Source organism: Haemaphysalis longicornis, unplaced genomic scaffold (assembly GCF_048455015.1).
Source record: "Haemaphysalis longicornis isolate Haplotype H1 unplaced genomic scaffold, Haemaphysalis longicornis Haplotype H1 scaffold_9, whole genome shotgun sequence".
Lineage (NCBI taxonomy): Eukaryota > Metazoa > Arthropoda > Arachnida > Ixodida > Ixodidae > Haemaphysalis > Haemaphysalis longicornis.
In genome coordinates, this window is record NW_027526460.1 from 29,182,792 (window position 1) to 29,200,923 (window position 18,132).

General features: G+C 46.9%; 1 protein-coding gene across 1 annotated transcript in view; it reads right to left on the reverse strand.

The window, feature by feature from the left end:
- Positions 1-18,132, reverse strand: part of Patronin (calmodulin-regulated spectrin-associated protein patronin) — a 48,990-nt gene that overhangs the window by 27,773 nt on the left and 3,085 nt on the right. Inside the window, exon 2 of the mRNA XM_077682650.1 lies at positions 2,887-3,204. Coding sequence (XP_077538776.1) covers positions 2,887-3,204 — 318 coding nt within the window. The remainder of the gene's footprint in view (positions 1-2,886; positions 3,205-18,132) is intronic.

Consider the following 18,132-nt stretch of genomic DNA (forward strand, 5'->3'; position numbering starts at 1 on the left):
TAGCTGTACAGCATAAAAAGGATTCGCAATTGCGCTTGTTAGCGCGCTTCTGGCCTTGGAATACGGTAGTTATTATAGAACTGGGCACTGCAGCTAATTGTAAGCTGAGCGCATTCTTTAACTGCGCGTTCTTTGTGCCAGCCTTTTCCAGATATGCCCGACAGGGCCTTACTCGAGGTAATTGTGTACGCCAATCGCACGAACATTGCTATGCCACGGACGCACTGCCAAAAGTACAGCCGTCATGGGCGAGGCCAACGAGGAGACGCGAGAACTTTGACCCTGACAGCAGCCTATAACGACGTGAAGGCGACATATATTTTGCAACAGCGTCAAAGCACCAGAAAGTTCACGGAATAAAGGTGGCATGAATCTCAGTAGCTAATCCGGGACGCATACTGAGCGCTGCCTAATGATCTACAACTAACGGAAAAAATGCGAACGCAAAAAAGCCAGCGCAGCGCTCGAACTGCCACGAACCAAGGTCACCGCGAACCATGCGCAAGCCCTCTGTGCAGCGCTTGCACGACCACAACTTAATCACGCAAATGCAAGAACGGAATTACTGTAACAGAGCAATTTTAAACGTCCACGTTCGATCCTTTCGCGTTCACGAACTATCATGAGCATGCCGCACACGTAAATAAACACCGCGCTGTCCGTATGCGCCAGCGGCATCCCTCCCGCAAATATCCCCTTCTACACAAAAATATGCAACAAAACAGCCTCACTTAGGGCGCGTTGGTAATACGGGGCTCTAGAAATACTATCTAACAGAGCAGTTTGAAACGTCTACGTTCGATCCTTTCGCGTTCACGAACTATCCTGAGCATGCCGTACACGTAAACAAACCCCGCGCTGTCCGTATGCGCCCGCGGCATCCACCCCGCCAATATCCCCTTCTAGACAAAAATATACAACAAAACAGCCTCACTTAATGCGTGTTGGTAAAACGGGGCTTTAGAGATACTATTAATGCTACCAAAGAGCGATTGCGGCGCGAAAACAAGAGCAAACTGCACGAAAAACTGCAGCGAGCGGCCCGAAGCGTTGCGAGGTCGTCTGCTCTGAGGAAGCCAACAAATATGGCGGCCCCGCCGCGAAGTTAAAGGGACCGCGGCGCCGCGGGTGAGGGGAGAGAAAAAAGAGGAGGGCAGCGGAGAAGGAGGGAGCAGTTGGCGCTACCTTAGTAATTTCAGGGACCTTAGCGCAGAACTGCTTGCGGCGCCATCTTTCGCCACAGACGGCCCGGTCGAGGTTCACGAAACTCGCTCACCAGGCGTGCTTTGCACATGCCTGTCCTTCCTTTGTTATCAGGCATCTCTGGTCACTCACTTCCTCATCCTAGCTGTCGATTTTGGTATGACTTTTTGGTATGAAGATGGCACTACAACCTTTCTGGTGATGTTAGGGCTGGCAAGCACCCATCTTTAGTTTAGTGTAGGTGAGTATTATCCACACCAGTGATTCTCAAATGGGGGTCCACGAGAGCATTTGAGGGGTCCGCGAAGCCTACCTCAAAGCTTTTACTCAAAGCCTTTTCTCGATTTTGCCAGCACTTTCTTGCAATGCAAAAAATGTAGCTTTGTCGCATTACATGTACGTTTAGTTTCTCCGCGTAGCACCTATTTTAACAACTGCTTTTTGCACAACAAGCCAGCTATGAGAAGGAAAAAAGCATACACAGATGATGCAATATATAGGTGTTTAGAAGAATTTTAGATTCAAGACCAGATTGTTTAACATGGTGCGCATTGTCATTAGCGTCAACCATAAAAGGCGGGCATCGAATAAGTGTGTAGGCTACGTAAGCTGCAAGTAGAAATTGTTTGACGTTATGACACCAAACAACATATGCTCCATCGTGGGCTCCCCCATCACTTTAGCAAGCCCAAAAGGGGTCCCCGGGGCAGTCATGGCTGAGAACCACTGATCCACACCACTGTCTTATGCTCAAACTCAAAATTGTTTCGGAGGACTGCCAATGACAGTGTGTGAAATCACCAATGCTGTAGGCACCTGAACTGAAAGAAAGTGCAAAATCCTGCACGAAGTATAGCAGATAAAAAAGTTGCATGCACAACTAGGTGCCACAACTGTTGACAGTGGGTTAAAAGCAGATGTGAAAGGGAATTTTCATACCGCATCTCGTGATGCTTAACCACGGTCTACAGCCGTTTTTGCATTGATCTGTGACTGTGGATGGAACGTATTGATGAGTACACCCCCGAGTCAAAGCAGCAGTCAAACCAGATGAAAAAGGCTCCAAGAAAAGCAAATATTTTTTTGGCTAGCAAGGTGATGACCACTGTTTTTATGCAAAACATTCTGCGCCCAGCAACCCTGACTTCAATGGTTTGGTTGGCTCGATTTCTAGCCTCTTGTCACCAACTTGCCCGTAAAGGATGCACCACTGCACAAGCAATTTTATGGTAGTGAAGCAAACATTAGTAATAATGTGGAGCATACTCGCAGGGCTTTTCCAGTAGCGATACAGGGATCCTTGTCTACAAATGTTTGCCAGGCAACAGCGAGTAATACCGCCCAGCCAAAGAGCGCTCCGCATTTAAAGACAACCATCGGAGATGAAATCAGACTGCGGTATTTTCGGCACAGCCTTGGACTACTTGCAGAATAATAACAGGTGAGTACTGTGCAACATTGTTAGACTACCTAAAAGTAAAAACGAAGCATTTAAATATAAACAGTCCAGACTGGTACCCAAGTGCTCCTTAACCAAGACAATGCACCGTACTATTGCGATTCAGACACTCGGTGGACCAAGCGTGCAGCCCCGCCCACAATGAATACTACGTTGATGAGAAATTAAAAGAACTGTTCAAAAGGCACTTGTGATATGCCCATCCGCGCCTCCCGACAACTCACCATGCGCAGCGGGGCGGTCTGCGCCAGCACGGTTTCGGTGAGGGGGCAGTGCTCGTTGGGGGGCGGCTGCACTTCGACGCCCTTGCGCTGCAGCGCCTGCACCACGCCCTGGTGGCTGAGGCTGTGGTAGTTGGGGTCGGCGTAGATGTTGGCCAGGGCCAGGCAGTACAGCTCGCCACTGGCCAGCGCCTGCACCAGCTGGGGCCGCAGCCGGTCCTGCCCCGACTGGTCCCGGTAGAACACCTCCCGCAGCTCCCCGGGCACCCGGTTCCCATGCGCCTTGGACACCAGCCACAGCACCGACGCCCGCTGCTTGGCCTGCACATACCACCCAGGGGTCAGACTGGCTCTCTTACTCACCACTCCACAAGGAGCGGGCTCTCCCCGTACCAAGAGTGTCATTGTCATCAATATCGAATGGAAATGCAGTCCAGAAAAACATGCTTTCATTGCCTGAGCCTTTGAAGAGGCTCAGACATGGTGGGGAGGCTGCAAGAATCTTCCTGCTTTTCAATATTCTATGGGTATGATTGTGATGCATGTAATGAAAGATGTTTACTCAGTCCAGGCATGTATAGCATTCTGAAATATGAAATGGGAGGGACTACACAGCCCCATTCATGGATGTACACAGGTCATGGAAGGTGTGAGCTCAAGTAGGCACCTTTCTTCTCAGCCTGTAAGCACAGTCATGCTCGAATTCACAAGAATGCCACAACTGGAGGAGGAGGGATCTGTGAAGTTTCTTTTTCTCTGATGTGCTCATTTCGTCACAAGCCAAAACTACGAGTAACTAGTGAAGAGCCGGCAACTTTTGTGATTGCAACGCACTGAAACTACCATAAATAAGCACATGACCAACTATAGAGATGCCACAAGATAAAAGTGAAAAGACAGCATATTTTCTTTAATTTAAACGATCTGATGGGCAAAACTGGGCGTTTTTTCTATTGCAAGATTCGAGATCCGATTGGTATAATCTGGATGCTGCTGGGTAAGTGGTGGGGGAGGGCTCCAAATAATCTGGACGGCTCGTCATGTACACTTCCTAAATTTTCTGCATTCTTACACACTCCCAAGGCAGCTTGCAGAACTTAAAACTACCCCCTAAATGTACGCATCTGTTCACCTGACAGGCAAGAAATATTTCCCACCAGAAGTTTGTGCAGCTGGGTGCCTCACCATGAAAAAGCCTTCTAGTCCCTGTTCTAGAAAAGAAACAACAATTATAGCCATAGGCAGTGACTACGGGGGGCTTGGGGGCCCCCTCCGGTGTTTCCCGCAGGGGACTCTGCCTTCCCCCCCCCCCAGCAATGCTGATCCCCTTCCACCCACTACTCCACCAAATTCCATAACCAGTGCCATTACCAGTTCTTTAGAGTTGTGTCCACCTTTTCACTTAAAATTTTATTGGGGCTAAAAGCTTACTGCATCATTAAATTGGTGCAGACGTGGACACCTTACTTACTTACTTTCCTTTTGTTCCTTCGCATTCTTACCACAGGAGGACAAGCGCACAAGAAGCATGCATGTATGTATGCATGCATTATGTATGTATGTATGTATGCATGCATTATGTATGTATGTGTGTATGTATGTATGTATGTATATGCATGATGATGGGTACATTTCATCGCCATCATCATCATGGGCTGCAAGTCAGCCCCCCCCCCACTGGGAAAATGAAAACTCTCCGCTTATGATGACAAAATAATACTTTATTTCAACCCAGGAGGGCTGGGCTGTGCTGGAAAGGCCAAAGGCCCGCGCAAAGATGCGTAGGGCCACGAAAGGCCATTCCAGTGCGAGAACAATGTAAATTAAGAAGTAAACACGCACCCGGACGTCCCACGCCACTACTGTTCGTACAGTGTAGCGTCATTTGGAGTCACGCTAAGGAGGCGGAGAGAGGGGGGAGCCATGACCAAGAGGAGCGTGCGTACACAGCGCACCCAATGCGGATTGCACGCGTTCCGCAGGTGCTCGCGACCGGAATATCGCCGCCAGCGTCGGCCGCGGCGCGCCCACCGCACGACCCACGTGGAAGAGGAGGTGGCGGCGGCCTTGGCACCCCCGCAGCCTGGCTACGCCGGGCCCCCTCCTCGCGGGGTGGCTCCTCCGCGCACGCTCCTCGCATGCCCCCGAGGGCCGCCGCACCGGCCGCGCCTCGCGTTTCGTCAGTACTGCTGGATCGGAGCCGCGATTCTGTAGGCGAGCGCATCGCTCACCGGACGTAACGGCCGCCGCGTGGTCGTGGCCACGGAGAGCAGCCGGCTTTTGAGGTTCGGTTCGCGTCGGCAGTCCGGTTCTTACGATTGCGGACACCTTTCACGCCGCGCGACGTTAACCTCCCGTCACAGGCGAGCAGGTGCGGAGGAACATAACCGACACATTTTACGAGTTACTTGGTTATAAACCATGGTTTCGATTAGCGTCACTAAATAAGGTTTAGTGACACTAGTTTCGATATTAAAGCCAAGCTTTCTTCGGCTCTTCTGCCAGGTTTAGAGGGGGGCTGCTGCTGCTCCTGTTGCTGTTGCCGGAGATTTAGACAACTTTCCCCCTCAACACTCCCCCCGATGGCTTTCGACATCCCCCAAAAAAGATTCCACAACCATGAGCACCCAGCCCAGGGATTTATACACCCCCTAACACCTCCTTGAGTTTCGACCCCCCCCCACAACTGAAATTCCGGATAATCTTCCGGGGACTGGTGACTCGAAGGGAAAAAGTGATCCTGGGATGATGATGAAAACCTTCATTGTGCAGAGAGAAAAACGTCACGGCCGTTCGCCCGTGGGAGGATTCCCCAGTCCAGGAATCCTTGTGCTCTAGAGTTCCTGTATATGCTCCCTATGGGAGCAGGGAGCATATACAGGAACTCTATTGTGCTCTAGCAGCAGACGCGCCCTGGCGACCAAACTCTCCTAGTCTTCAAGCCTCGGGTTAGTCAGCAGGCATTGGGTAGGCACAAACAGCAGTCCTGGGGGTATTGGGTGGGATAGTGTCACTAAATAACACTAGGGTGGGATAGAGATCATGAGGAAACCCTACTTCTCGAAAATATTATGTTCTCTCTCTGGGGTTGGAGTTGGTGGCGTCTTCGCCGGGAGATTGAAAACTTTATACGTTCCTCCTTACGCCCCGTATTTCTAAACACGCTGCCGCACGCCGGTTTTCCTCCGGGTATGCCACGACGAAAGCTTCCGAGTGACGTCGATTCCCACCCCTGCGTGGGATCCGCCAATGTTTTATGGCCTCCTTTCGCTTTCTGTTCCGAGGGGTCCGGGGGACGTCGTATACGAGCATGCAAATGTCCTACTGTTAGCCCTCCCCCCCAGACGTAGTAGCGTCGTCGATAACAGGACACCCCAAGCACTCGCTTTTGGCACACCCGAGCATAGTTTTGATGAGGCGCTTTCGCAATGCCTCCCGGATAATTACCACGGCGCTGTTTTTCCTCTAGCTTCCTCCGGGCAGCTTCTAAGCTCGATTGGGCTGACGCCCGGTCCACCCACGCAACGATTTTCGAATTCCAACCTACAACAACAGTGTCCAGGTAGGTATTCTTTCGAGGTGGCACTGCCTTCAGCAATAACAGAGGCTCTGGCAGGACCCCACCCGACGACGAGAGCGTTGGCGCTTACAGACCAAGAAAAAAAAAGATTGAATCTCAACAGAAATCGAAGACAACGAAACAGCTGTCGGGCGGACCGGCAATCAGCGGCGCGACAGCACAACAGACTTCGAGGCGTACTCAAGAAGAACGGGATGCGTTGCTTGAACACCGTATTAAAGGAGCCATGAAGACAAAATTTAAGTTGGGTTTATTAGAAAGACTGCTTAGTCCCGATAACAATGATACCAATATCATCGCAATCTTCGAACAAATAACGGACATATTAAAGAAAACGTGTGAAGCAGTCGCGACCCCCTCCCTAGCCAATTTACCGCAACTTTTCTATGACGTCATGGAACCTTGTTTGTGTGATTGGCGGCCGCCTAACTGACCTGTCACGACGACACATGACTGGACGTCTGTAATGGGACCTCTAGTTCCATTCGACCGCATCACTTGAATGCTAACGTGCAGTTAACGCACTGAAAATTATGTTTCATTGTTGGCCCGTATGACGTCATTCTTGCTCATAACACGTCACTGTGGCGCGAAAGTTGAATAGTTGAAAGTTGAAAGTTCTTAAATACTTCTTGCTTTTTTTTTTCGTTAAAAAACATCTTTTGTGGCTGTAATGGAGCTGAGTGAGATACTGAATCCCAGTTCTTTCAAATTAAACGAAGTTGTGTTTTCTCTTCATGGCTCCTGAAAGGGAGTAAACACAAAGGATTAGAGCGGGCTGGCTACTTGAACGCGAACTCTGCGCACACTGAGGACGTTTTCAACAAACACAATGTGCCGGCATCATTCACGCGCCGTAGAGCTTTATGAGCAGCTGCTTTTTCATGACTGTGTGAAATGTCTTCACCAGCACTCACAAAAAACTTTCCACAGCAGACCTTTTTAACCGCAGCCCCTTTTAACAGCAGACCTGTTTAAGTTTGTAGTTCCGCCGTACAGCGTTGCCAGAAAAAATACAAAGAAAAAGACCGAGCGCACGTGACCGTGCGCCACGTGAGGAGCGCCCGACGTCGGCCAACTCGACCTTCGAGAACACTCTGCCCAGCGTTCGTGGAGTAATCTCTCGCGCGCTTTTCTCTCCTACTCGCCAGTTCACGCGCGTTCGCGCCTCAAGTGGGGAGCACAGACGGCGAGTGCCCGAAGCCGGTTGCAGCGGGTTCTCGAGCATGCCAGCGCGGTCCACTTTGGGAGAGATGTGACAGGATGCGGACAAAACGATTCGGGCCTGCAAATCATGGAGCGGCAAGCTCAGAAATAAATGTGAGGTTTAACATAGCCGGATGTTCGACTATGGGAGAGGGACCGCCAGCTCTGCTGTTTCTCCAACCTTGCGCCATTTTTTTGTTAAAAAAAGCCTCCTGGGCACGGAGCGGTGGGCTGTCTACGATCAGTACAGCACCGAACAAAAAGACTGCACGTCAGTTTACTTTACCAAAAGACGCAACTTCCCTGCAATGCCATTCCGGATGGACCTAGCCACAACTCAATTGCCAAGCATCGAAGCTTACGACACCGTGCACAGCTGCGAAACGCCCAGCCGATGCGCCCATCGCGGAAGAAAGAGTCAAAGCACCTGCTCGTAATGTTATACACTCCCGCGCGTCAAGGCAGATCTTTACTGCCCCGTATTCTCTGCAGGGTTACGCATATACTTCGCGGCCGTGTTTGAACGCACGAGAGATTCAAATAAAAAAAAAAACGAAAACAAAACGGAACGCACGCAGCAACACAAACGCGCGTGTCCGTTCCGTAAATAATGGAAAGAACGAGCCGCGTGTTTGCTAACACGCATTTTTTTTTTCTTTCTTTCGTCACCCAGGCCGGAAGCAGATGCGGACGCTCTGACGCCCCTGTTTTGACTGGCCAAACTTCAACCTAGTTGATCGTAGTGCGGCCACGACAGTTGTGACGGCAGCCGTACAAGAGGGCGAACAGTCTCTACGCGGTCTCGCCTTCTTCCATCGAGCCTGCGCCTAATCTGTGTCAGTTTTACTCTCGTCTTTTTATTCTTGTTCTTCGGACAGGCACCATGCAGGGAGGCATCGGTAACTTGACCTACTTGCTCGCGAAGCTCATTAAGGAAGAAACATCGCCGCCTCCGGCCATCTGCACCATAAGAGGGTCATCGCGAAAAACGAGGAAGCTGTATTACGCAAATCGCCGCAACCTATTTACTGCGGCCGAAGCTGTGATCGGTAAATGTTACTCTCCTTGGACAGGCGTTCTTCGTAACCGGTCGAAGGCGCGGTTCGCACTTAGCCGCTAGCGACACGGTCGCGTTTGTCCGCGATACCGCGACACTGAAGAAGCTACGGGTCAACGCGAGCCTTCATTCATCATTGGGTGGTTGAGTAACCTATTTCAAAGGTAACAAACAGCAACAAAAACGCGCAGATGAAGCGAACCAAAGCAGGCAACGAAATGTTTTCTTCTGGAAAATCATTGATTTAACACGCGTTTCCATGATGATGATAATTGAGACCAGGCAACAGAACCCACTGTACCTACGCGGTATAGTCAAGAGAGGAGGAATAAACGTTTATTAAACAAGTTCACGGTGCCTTCCTTAGTCCAACTAGCCGCGTGCTTTCGCTCTGCTGCTTTCCGGGAACCAAAACACAAATTTACTCTTCGAAGGCTTACAAACTATCTGTAACACAGACGCAACTAAAATAACGGAGTAGAAGTCTCTTCGTGATGCTGGCAATAAAAAAATACGACACAGAAATATGAAGAAATGTTTTTTCGTGTTTTCCTTCATAGGCGCAAGGAAAAAAAGATCCCCGCTCACATTTTCTCGGAGTCATAAAATGCACAGAAAGCATTTATTTTAAATGTCGCGAAAACTGTCTTACTTAACATGACACACTAATAGTTAAAAGTGACCAGGAAGCGGTCACCATCACAGACGGTGACTAACAACGAAAAGACTACAGTCAAAGCCGGCTATAACGAACCCGGATATAGCGAATTATGCTATATATCGAACAAAAATAATTCAGTTACGGAAATACATGGGAAACATTTCTTATAACGAAGTTCACATCCGATATATAGAACTCTGGGCGCCTAGAATGGCCGCCGAAATGCATGATCTCGGAGCGGTGATTGAGATGTGGATTGGCGGCGACCGCGGAGCAAGAGCCGCGACTGAGACATTGCGCCTCGCACGAAGCGAAGGAACTGTTTCCGATGCGCGGGACTCGCGACGGAACCCGCCCAGTCAGTGAGTGCGGACCAGGACAGCAGCATCGTTGAACTGTGAGAAGAGCTCGCCAACGTGCCCAAAGATGCGCCAGTGAAATCCGTCCGACGCTTATAATGAAGCGCTTTCGGCAGTCCGTGTGCTCCGCCAATGCTTCTTCGATTTTTGAGGACGCGGACTCGAACTGGTGCAAACAATGTTTCGTGTAGAGAATGCTATGCTAGTTGAAGCCGCCAAAACGAAAGAGAAAACAAAAATCGCCGCTTTTTTTGCAACGTGGGCAGTTCAGGCGGAAAGTAGCTTTATTACTTGCAATAAATGGATTATTTTGGTCTGGTAATGGCTACTGTACTGTGTTCGTTTCTGCATTCGCGGATGGCGGAGTTGGGGAGGGGGCGGGGGGCTCCCGCGGATTGCGAACTCGTAACAATAAGCTCGTTATAGGCGGGTTCGGCTATATCGAACTATTGGATATACCGAACTAATCGCGGTGCATATTGCAGTTCGCTATACACGGGTTTGACTGTATAAATAGTCTGTTTTAGCAAAGTGGTAGAAACTCCTTTTACATCAGCTTTTCCGAATTCCGTGTGACCCAAAACGGCTGCGGACAGAGCGGCGCTACATTATTCCTTTTAATACAACCATTAGCATTTGTCGACGGCAACGAAGGAGAAACTCGCCACAGAGTTCGTTTCAAGATAACGGTATCAGAACGCGTCACATCCATTTTCGGCGATACCAAAAGGCTGTGTATTCGAAAATATGGCAGGATATGAATTATTAATAGCGATAAGAAACTCGAAGCCAAACACGGTTACAGAAATATTATCTTTCAAATGCGGTATTACATTGTTTTAGAGATAGCGCACCGGAGCGCTACTTCCACATGCATGCGTGTTTTCCGGGACTGTACTCCCTAGAACAAGGCGCGCAGCGGACAAGAACTATGATACAACTATAACTTAGAAATAAGTGAAACTCAACATGGTTATCCAGCCGTTTTAGCGGCACTACATGTTTTTTTTTTCTTCTTCTTCTTTGAGTTAAGTGCATAAGAATACAGAACACGCTGAATGCAGCTGTCTTCTTTACGACCGCTGTACTCCAATCGGAGGCACGGGTATCTTAGTGCGGAAGTGAACGAGAATTCTTACGTTTTTACGATTCCACTGGGGTCCAACTGTCAGAAAAATATATGAGCTTTCGGACGGTTAGGGAGTCGTTTTAGCAGCGTAATAATAGCTGGTATTCAAGAAATGTCACCGCCGCCACTGCATGGATTTTACTTTGAGCTTTCTTGCTGCAGACGCCTCAAAATTTTTTTATGGTATCACTGTTCAATAACTTGATATATAAAATAATAATACGAACTTTTGCACGGTTGTAGATTCATCTTAGCGGCATAATTTAGCAATAATTTTCAGCAACTGTCACCCTTAACACTGCGTGAACTTCATTTCTAACTTCCTTGCTGCAGACGTCCACGCAAACATGAGAATTGAAACGCTCTGGGTACCGCTTTCTAACAGCAAAGCTGTTAAGCTTTCACAGTTCTGCCGCACAACGTTATCAGAAAAACAGATACCGAGAAAAAATACCAAGCGCACGTGAGCGTGCGCCTCGTGAGCAGCGCCCGGCGTCGGCCAGCTCGACCTTGAGAACACACTGCCCAGCGTTCGTGGCGCGATCTCTGGCGTGCTCTTCTCCTAGCCAGTTCACGTGCATTCGCGCATGAAGTGGGGAGCACAGACGCCGAGTTCGCGCAGCCTGTTGAAAAAAACTTTTATTTAGTATCAATCAATGGGTTTTTTTAAAACCCTTGCTAGGAGTCGGCCAGTATCCCTTGGAACCTGGCGGCTGCCTGAGCTTGATTGACGATTTTCCGTTGGGCTTCTAGGTCTGAGCTGAGTATCAGAGCCTCCCATGTGTCTATGGTGTGTGTGCCGTCGGATATCTGTGGGCACGTCCATATCATGTGGACCATGCTTGCCCAAGGCTTTCGCAATGTTTGCATTTGGGTTCAAATTGACCTGGGTAGAGTTTACTAAGCAGTAGTAGTTTCAAAAGTGCCGACCAATGAGCGATATCTTCGCGCTCCAGATTTTTGTTAGGTTCAGACGCGGCCTTTGTTATGTAAACTTCGTTACCCCACCGGCGCACCATGAGCTCATTGCGACAGACCGACCACAGAGGGCGCCCTGGGAGAAAAGGGCTCTTCAATGGATCCTCTTCCTCAAAGACTCCGGCAACTAGGCCCAGACAAACCGAGGAATCGAGGTTCGCATTCGTTCCCGCGCGTACGGCGAAGTGTTTGACTCGGGCACGTTCAACGTGACCGCTCGTGAGAGAAATCAACGCGTTCTACACGCGTTTGCCGCGCCGGCGGAAACGGGATGGGGGAACCGCGCCGGCCAAACTGGCGGCTCTTTGAAAAACATTCATTCAGAGCTCCGCGGCCGAGAGGAAGAGAGACATACTATAAAGAGACCACGGTTATAAAAAAAAAAAAAAGGCAGCAGATGCCGGGGATCGCCCCGGAACTAGCCCACGGTATCCGCTGGCACTCGGCTGTCTCTGGATGCATGCTAACGAAACCAGGAAAACACGCAGACTCATTATACGACGATTATACGATCTTCTGGATGCTCAAAAAGAAATGCACACACAAAAATATACAGGGAGCGCGTGATGAAATCACATTACAGAAACAACGGACATTCTTGCAAACAAAATCTTAAAAAAAAAAAAAAACTTTTGCGACGGTATCTTTCCACGCATAATTGCAAATATATTTTCAGTTCCTTGTTCCTAAGTTCTGCTGCACTGTAGAGGAGCACTCATCCATGCAGCTGACGCATAGACAAACACGACCTCACATACAAAAAAGGCAGTTTGCGAGGTAATTTTGCATGAATATTTATTGCGAATATACCTTTAGCCTCCTGTTCCGAAGCTCTGGTGTCTTGTTTAATAATATATTCAGATGTGGCATTGACATTTTTGTAGTTAATTGGGCAGTAAGCGGTGGATGGGACATCAATGGATGCAGGAAAAGCACTACACATCAATGGGCAGCAATGGACACAAAAACGTAAGGACTGGAGTGGGGAAGCATGCCTTCATGCAAACGCTCACTTTTGTTCCAGTTTACAAGCAAAAACCAAATTATAAGGCATGTGAAATAAAACTCTGTTGTAGCAGCTAAAGATGTCAATTGAATAAGATAAAAAAAAAAAACTGGGAAGAGAAGCTAAAAGAAAAACGGATGGCACACGTCCCCCCTCAAGGCAACAGCAACAACTCTTCGGCGAGTTGAAACAGCCTTCGTATGGAGCCGCGTTCTACGAGTGTGGTAAATGCGAGAAGCTTCATACTAGTATCTCGTGGCTAAAAAGAACCAGAACAGGCAACTGACGAACTTTACATCCAGAAAATAGATCTGCACACGTAATTGTCAATAATTCTAACGTTCTAACCTCTTTTTTTTCTAACTCTGTATGGCTCCCCACAAAATTCTCTTTGTAAAAACTGGGAACTTTTTTCATGACTTCCCTTGAGGTATACATTATGCAGTGTGGGGGAGTGTCTAAAAAAGGTGTGTTAAAATTACACACAAAGAATTGCAATAGGCAGTCCGTTAGAGTTCCAACAGGATGAATTAACTTCCCGTGGCCCGCTTCACCCAACTGTAGATGGCTAGCAAGATCGTGCTGTTTAGCTGATTCCATGCATTAAGCCTAAACATGAGTTTGAAATAGCCCTGAAATTAAACAGCAGGAGACGATTGTTTAACGGCGGGCATTATAAAAGAGGGGGAAATACTGTACAAGAGATGTCTGCAAAGTTTTGCACCGAGTGCAGTAGAATGCGAAAGTTAACAGTGGGCCAAAGAACAACAGATCAGTGGGCACAGTCGTCTGTCGAAGTAAAAATAAAACAACCAAAGGACACCCTATATTTCCCCAAAACTAGAGGACCCGCTGTTTTCAGCGAGGGTTTGTAAATGCGGAACTACATGTTACCCACAGAATTACTTTAGAAACCTGCGATATGCAACGAATCTCAGCAATTAGCCTCCAGACATTACGAAAAAGCCTTTCCCCACTGCGACCCCATCAACATTGAGAAACCAGACGGGACATCTCGTGGATACATGTGCACACTGTATGAGCACAATACACAAGAAACTTCCCTGAAAGGTCAAATGTTAAGCCAGGGGACACAAGTATGTCCAAAGTTATTTACAGCTCATTTGAAGTGCCGGCATATTAAGGCCGCTAGGCCGGGAAGTGTTACGGGCACAACTAAACAGGAGCACGGCTGGTGCAGACACTGTGTAGTACAACGCAATGCAAACATAGTGGAGTGATGCACGATTAAATGGCTAATCAGAAGATCCCGGACGGGAGCATATGGGAGCTGTTTACTACTCTCCTCCTCCACTTTTCTCCTTGCATTCTTTTCACTATCACCATCATTCATTCTCTGCTGCACCCCATGTTCGCTCCGTCTCATCCTTTCCTCTGCCTGCCATTCACTTGGCAACGATGGAGCTCACGTGCGAGAACAGGCACTAAGTTAGGAATATCTGGAAGAGAAGCCGGAGAAATTTGTAGAAAAACTGAACTAAAGGCATCATTTAGAAGCTTGTTGAAGCCCTTACTTCAAAAAGCAATGCCAAAGCACATTAAATTTACTTTCTTGTTTTACAGCAAAGCTTTTATGGCTAGGGCTACATGTATTTTTGTTCTGCAAAGCAAGAAGCGCCTGGCAGAAAAGCTAGCTTTATAGCGAATGCTCAGCAGAACACGTCTAAATCTTTCATCAGGTTCCTAAAAACCATTATCTGGCCATTGGCCGCTACGACGACTACCATTACTTTGAGTTTCTTTTAATTAGTTCACATTGAAGTTGTGTAAGTGTTACATAATTCCCTTCTGCTGTCATTACACAGGCATCTACAGAAGGTGTATCGTTACAGAAACGGCTGTAAACCTTGTTTCATCGAAACTATCCTGAAATAAAGTATGCGACAATTAACTGCTAGGACGGCTACATCATTCACCGAGTTTCTGCTCCTTTTTTTAATTAGGTAGGCCACAGTGGAGCTGCAAAGGCTCCACTGTAGCCCATCTATCACTGAATACATGGGCATCTGTGAGAGGGAACCGGACATCCCCATGTTTGTCCGCTAGAGCAAAACTGTTGACCTTCCAAATTTCGTTAAGTAATCACAAGCACACGATGAGAAAAACAAACACGTGTATATTCTCTAACCAGGTGTGTGATGTGCATTTTATGCAGGTATGCTGGTCATACACCTTCATAGAGTGGTATGGCTCATAATTTGTGTTACTGCTCACAACTAACTAAAATTTTTGTGGATTGTATTATAGATAAAGGGAAAGAGTAACAATTAAAACAAGTTTTCTTTGCATCAGCAACTTCGCAGTCAGTGTTAGCTTATTGGTACTAAAACCAGCGGTCGGGTCTGTTTCCACGCTTGGCAGATCAAAATAGATGTTTCTTATTGTTGTGTAGGCACCAAAGCTTTGCACTGAAACATGGCCAATGAAGATGAGACCAGACTTGTCTTACGGGAATGAAGCGGTCAATTAGATATGTCTTTGCCTTCTAAACACGGGAGTTCATGAACCAGTTGAGTTATATTGAAGCCAAAGCACACATTTATGAAGACAGCAAACTCCACCAAATCATGATAATAGTAACAAGGTTGCTCCGTTATTGTAGATTTTCTTGTGGAAAATTCTCCAAAAGAAATAAAGGCGAATTCAGGAATTTAACAATGAAACAGCTTAAGATGTCATGTCGTACAGCAGAGAAAAAATGCAAGGCAGTAACATGTGCAGATACTGACATCTCAGCTGGGGAGAGAGATTTGTACAGATAACTTCCAAGTCGGAAGGGAAGGTAATAATGGAAGATTTCAAAGATCATGATAAACACGTGTGCTTTTACACATTCCAGTATTTTGCTGTTATTTTTTCTGACAGTTAGTGCAATTACATCTGCGGAGAATGAATCAAAGGCAGAAAATACCTGTCAACGTTGATGCTTGGGCAAATTGATACCTGCACCCACTTGTTCATGATGCTCCATGCCTTCGTGTATACTACAGATATGTGGGTGTCACAGGACGTATTTGCTGAGGCGCTTATGCTCAACAAACGTTTCTCACTGAAGGTGTTGATTTCACAGACTTTATTAGCGGCCGTATAGTGGATGTACACTGATTGCCCGAAACAAGTTAGTTCGAAGGTAATAAGAAATGCTGATCCCTTACGTTGCCAAATTCAATTAGCTTTCTGCGTGACTGTCAATCAATTCGGCAAAAATCTTTGCTCAATGAGATGCTTCTGCTTTTAAAGCTTCGCTTTTTGTGACAGGATGTAGTCCCATCCCTTGAAAAAAAATTTGACGATAATTGGCTGTATTTTTAAGGGTGTCAAACATTCATCCTATGTGCTTTTAAGATGATGTCAGAAATTTTGGATGGGAAGCTAGGTTACAAAGGTGGACTTCCAGCTGAGCCCACATTTTGTATTAGTATTCCGCTGGTCTACAAAAGATAAGGTTTTCCCTAATCATGAGGTTTAACGCACCAACGCTACTCAGGTGATGAGGCGCACCGTAGTGGTGACCTCCGAATTAATTTTGACCACCCGGGATCTTTAACGCGTGCCAAAATCTTGTAAGGTTCTCCCTAATGGACCAGCCTTTATGTTCGTCCATACTCAACTTCAAGCTGGCGCTTTCACTTTGTACTGTGGCAGAGGCCACATTGGTTATGCCGTCAGGGAATGGTCCAACATAAAATGAATCCACAACAGATTCAAAAGCGGGTCGATACAGCAGAAGCCACTGGTCTCAGTCTGATGAATAAATGCCCACTGCAGATGTATGTCAGTGTTAATATATTTTTCCAGCTATTTGCTAACTACAAGTGGAAGAAGAAAAAATTAGTGGATGGAAATGTAACAGAAGAAATGGCATTGAAACCTCATTTGAAACTACAGGAAGCTCCCAACACAGGGAAAAAATTGTGGCAGAAGAAGTGGCAAAGAAGCATTATCAGAAGCTCTGAACACTATCAGGTACATAATGCTTGCATGCGGACAGTTTTGAACAATATTGCCATTAGAAGAAGTATTAACTGAACACTACTGGGCGAAAATGCATTGTCATCACTGCTTGCACATTGTTTCCTGCACACAATGCATAATTTTGGGCACTTCAGATCATATTTTTAAGGGAAATTTAAGGTAACGCTGGCCCCTATGGCTTATATACAGTAGTGGTAAAAAGTTACAGCCCTGTAAGGGCCCCAATTTCACAGTGGAGACCAGACGCAGCATTCAGAAAAAGGCCCACACTCGACAAATTCCCATTAACGCTTATATTCCCTACACTTATTTGCCCCGCCCACCACATTCACAGCAGGGATGTCCCAAACCGCCTAAGTTGGGCAGCTTGACTCTACTAAATGGCCTAAGGTTTTCTGAAACAGTAAGGCTTGGTTTCATAACCAGAAGTACTACGCAGCAATATCTGTTTAAAGCAAAATTACCTGGATGATTGAAAGTGAGTTTCGAGACCAAGCATAAAGCAGTTTTGCTTCTTGAGAAGAACCAAACACCTTAGGTGCAGTGGCTTTAGTACTAAGGTAGATGTGTCTCAAAGCAACACACAGATATACCTTTGACCTTTTACCCACTAGATTAAACAATTTTATCATTGCACCTGCTGAGCCACCTCACAATTGATGCATTATTGCCCCACCTGTTGAACGTACCACTGAAAAGATATCAAATGGCGATGGTAGTGTGGAAAGGCTTTTTATGCGGTTCTGAGCACCAGTATCTTCGAATGAGCATATTTTTTCCCTCTTGTATGTGTACAAACTTCTAGGTACCAATTATGCATAATTTTACAATTAATGCATAGCCCCCCTTTTCAGAAACAGTGTTTTGCATACTACAAATATTTCAGGTCAACTATGATATAAAATCTTGTAAACAAAGTCTATGCCGGCAGTACACGAAATGTTTACTGTTGGCATCAATTTTTACATTTATACCATGCCTGGCAATCAGCCTCACCTCTTTATTGCTGATTTCTGTGAAAGACAATAGTTGCAAGGTTGCATAACCTTGGTAAAAAAAAATCTTTTTTTTTTTTAATTTTCAGGCACCCACTTCAAAACACACAGATTAGATGTTATTCCAACTATTTTTTTGTTTTAAAGCATAACTTTAAAATTGTGTTAATGTGTGTCACCATCACCCCCAACTTTCATACCTGACAGATGTAGTGCATTATTACCCAAACAAGCAGTAGACTCCATTTTCTACTAATTTACTGTCCGACGTGCCAAAGATAC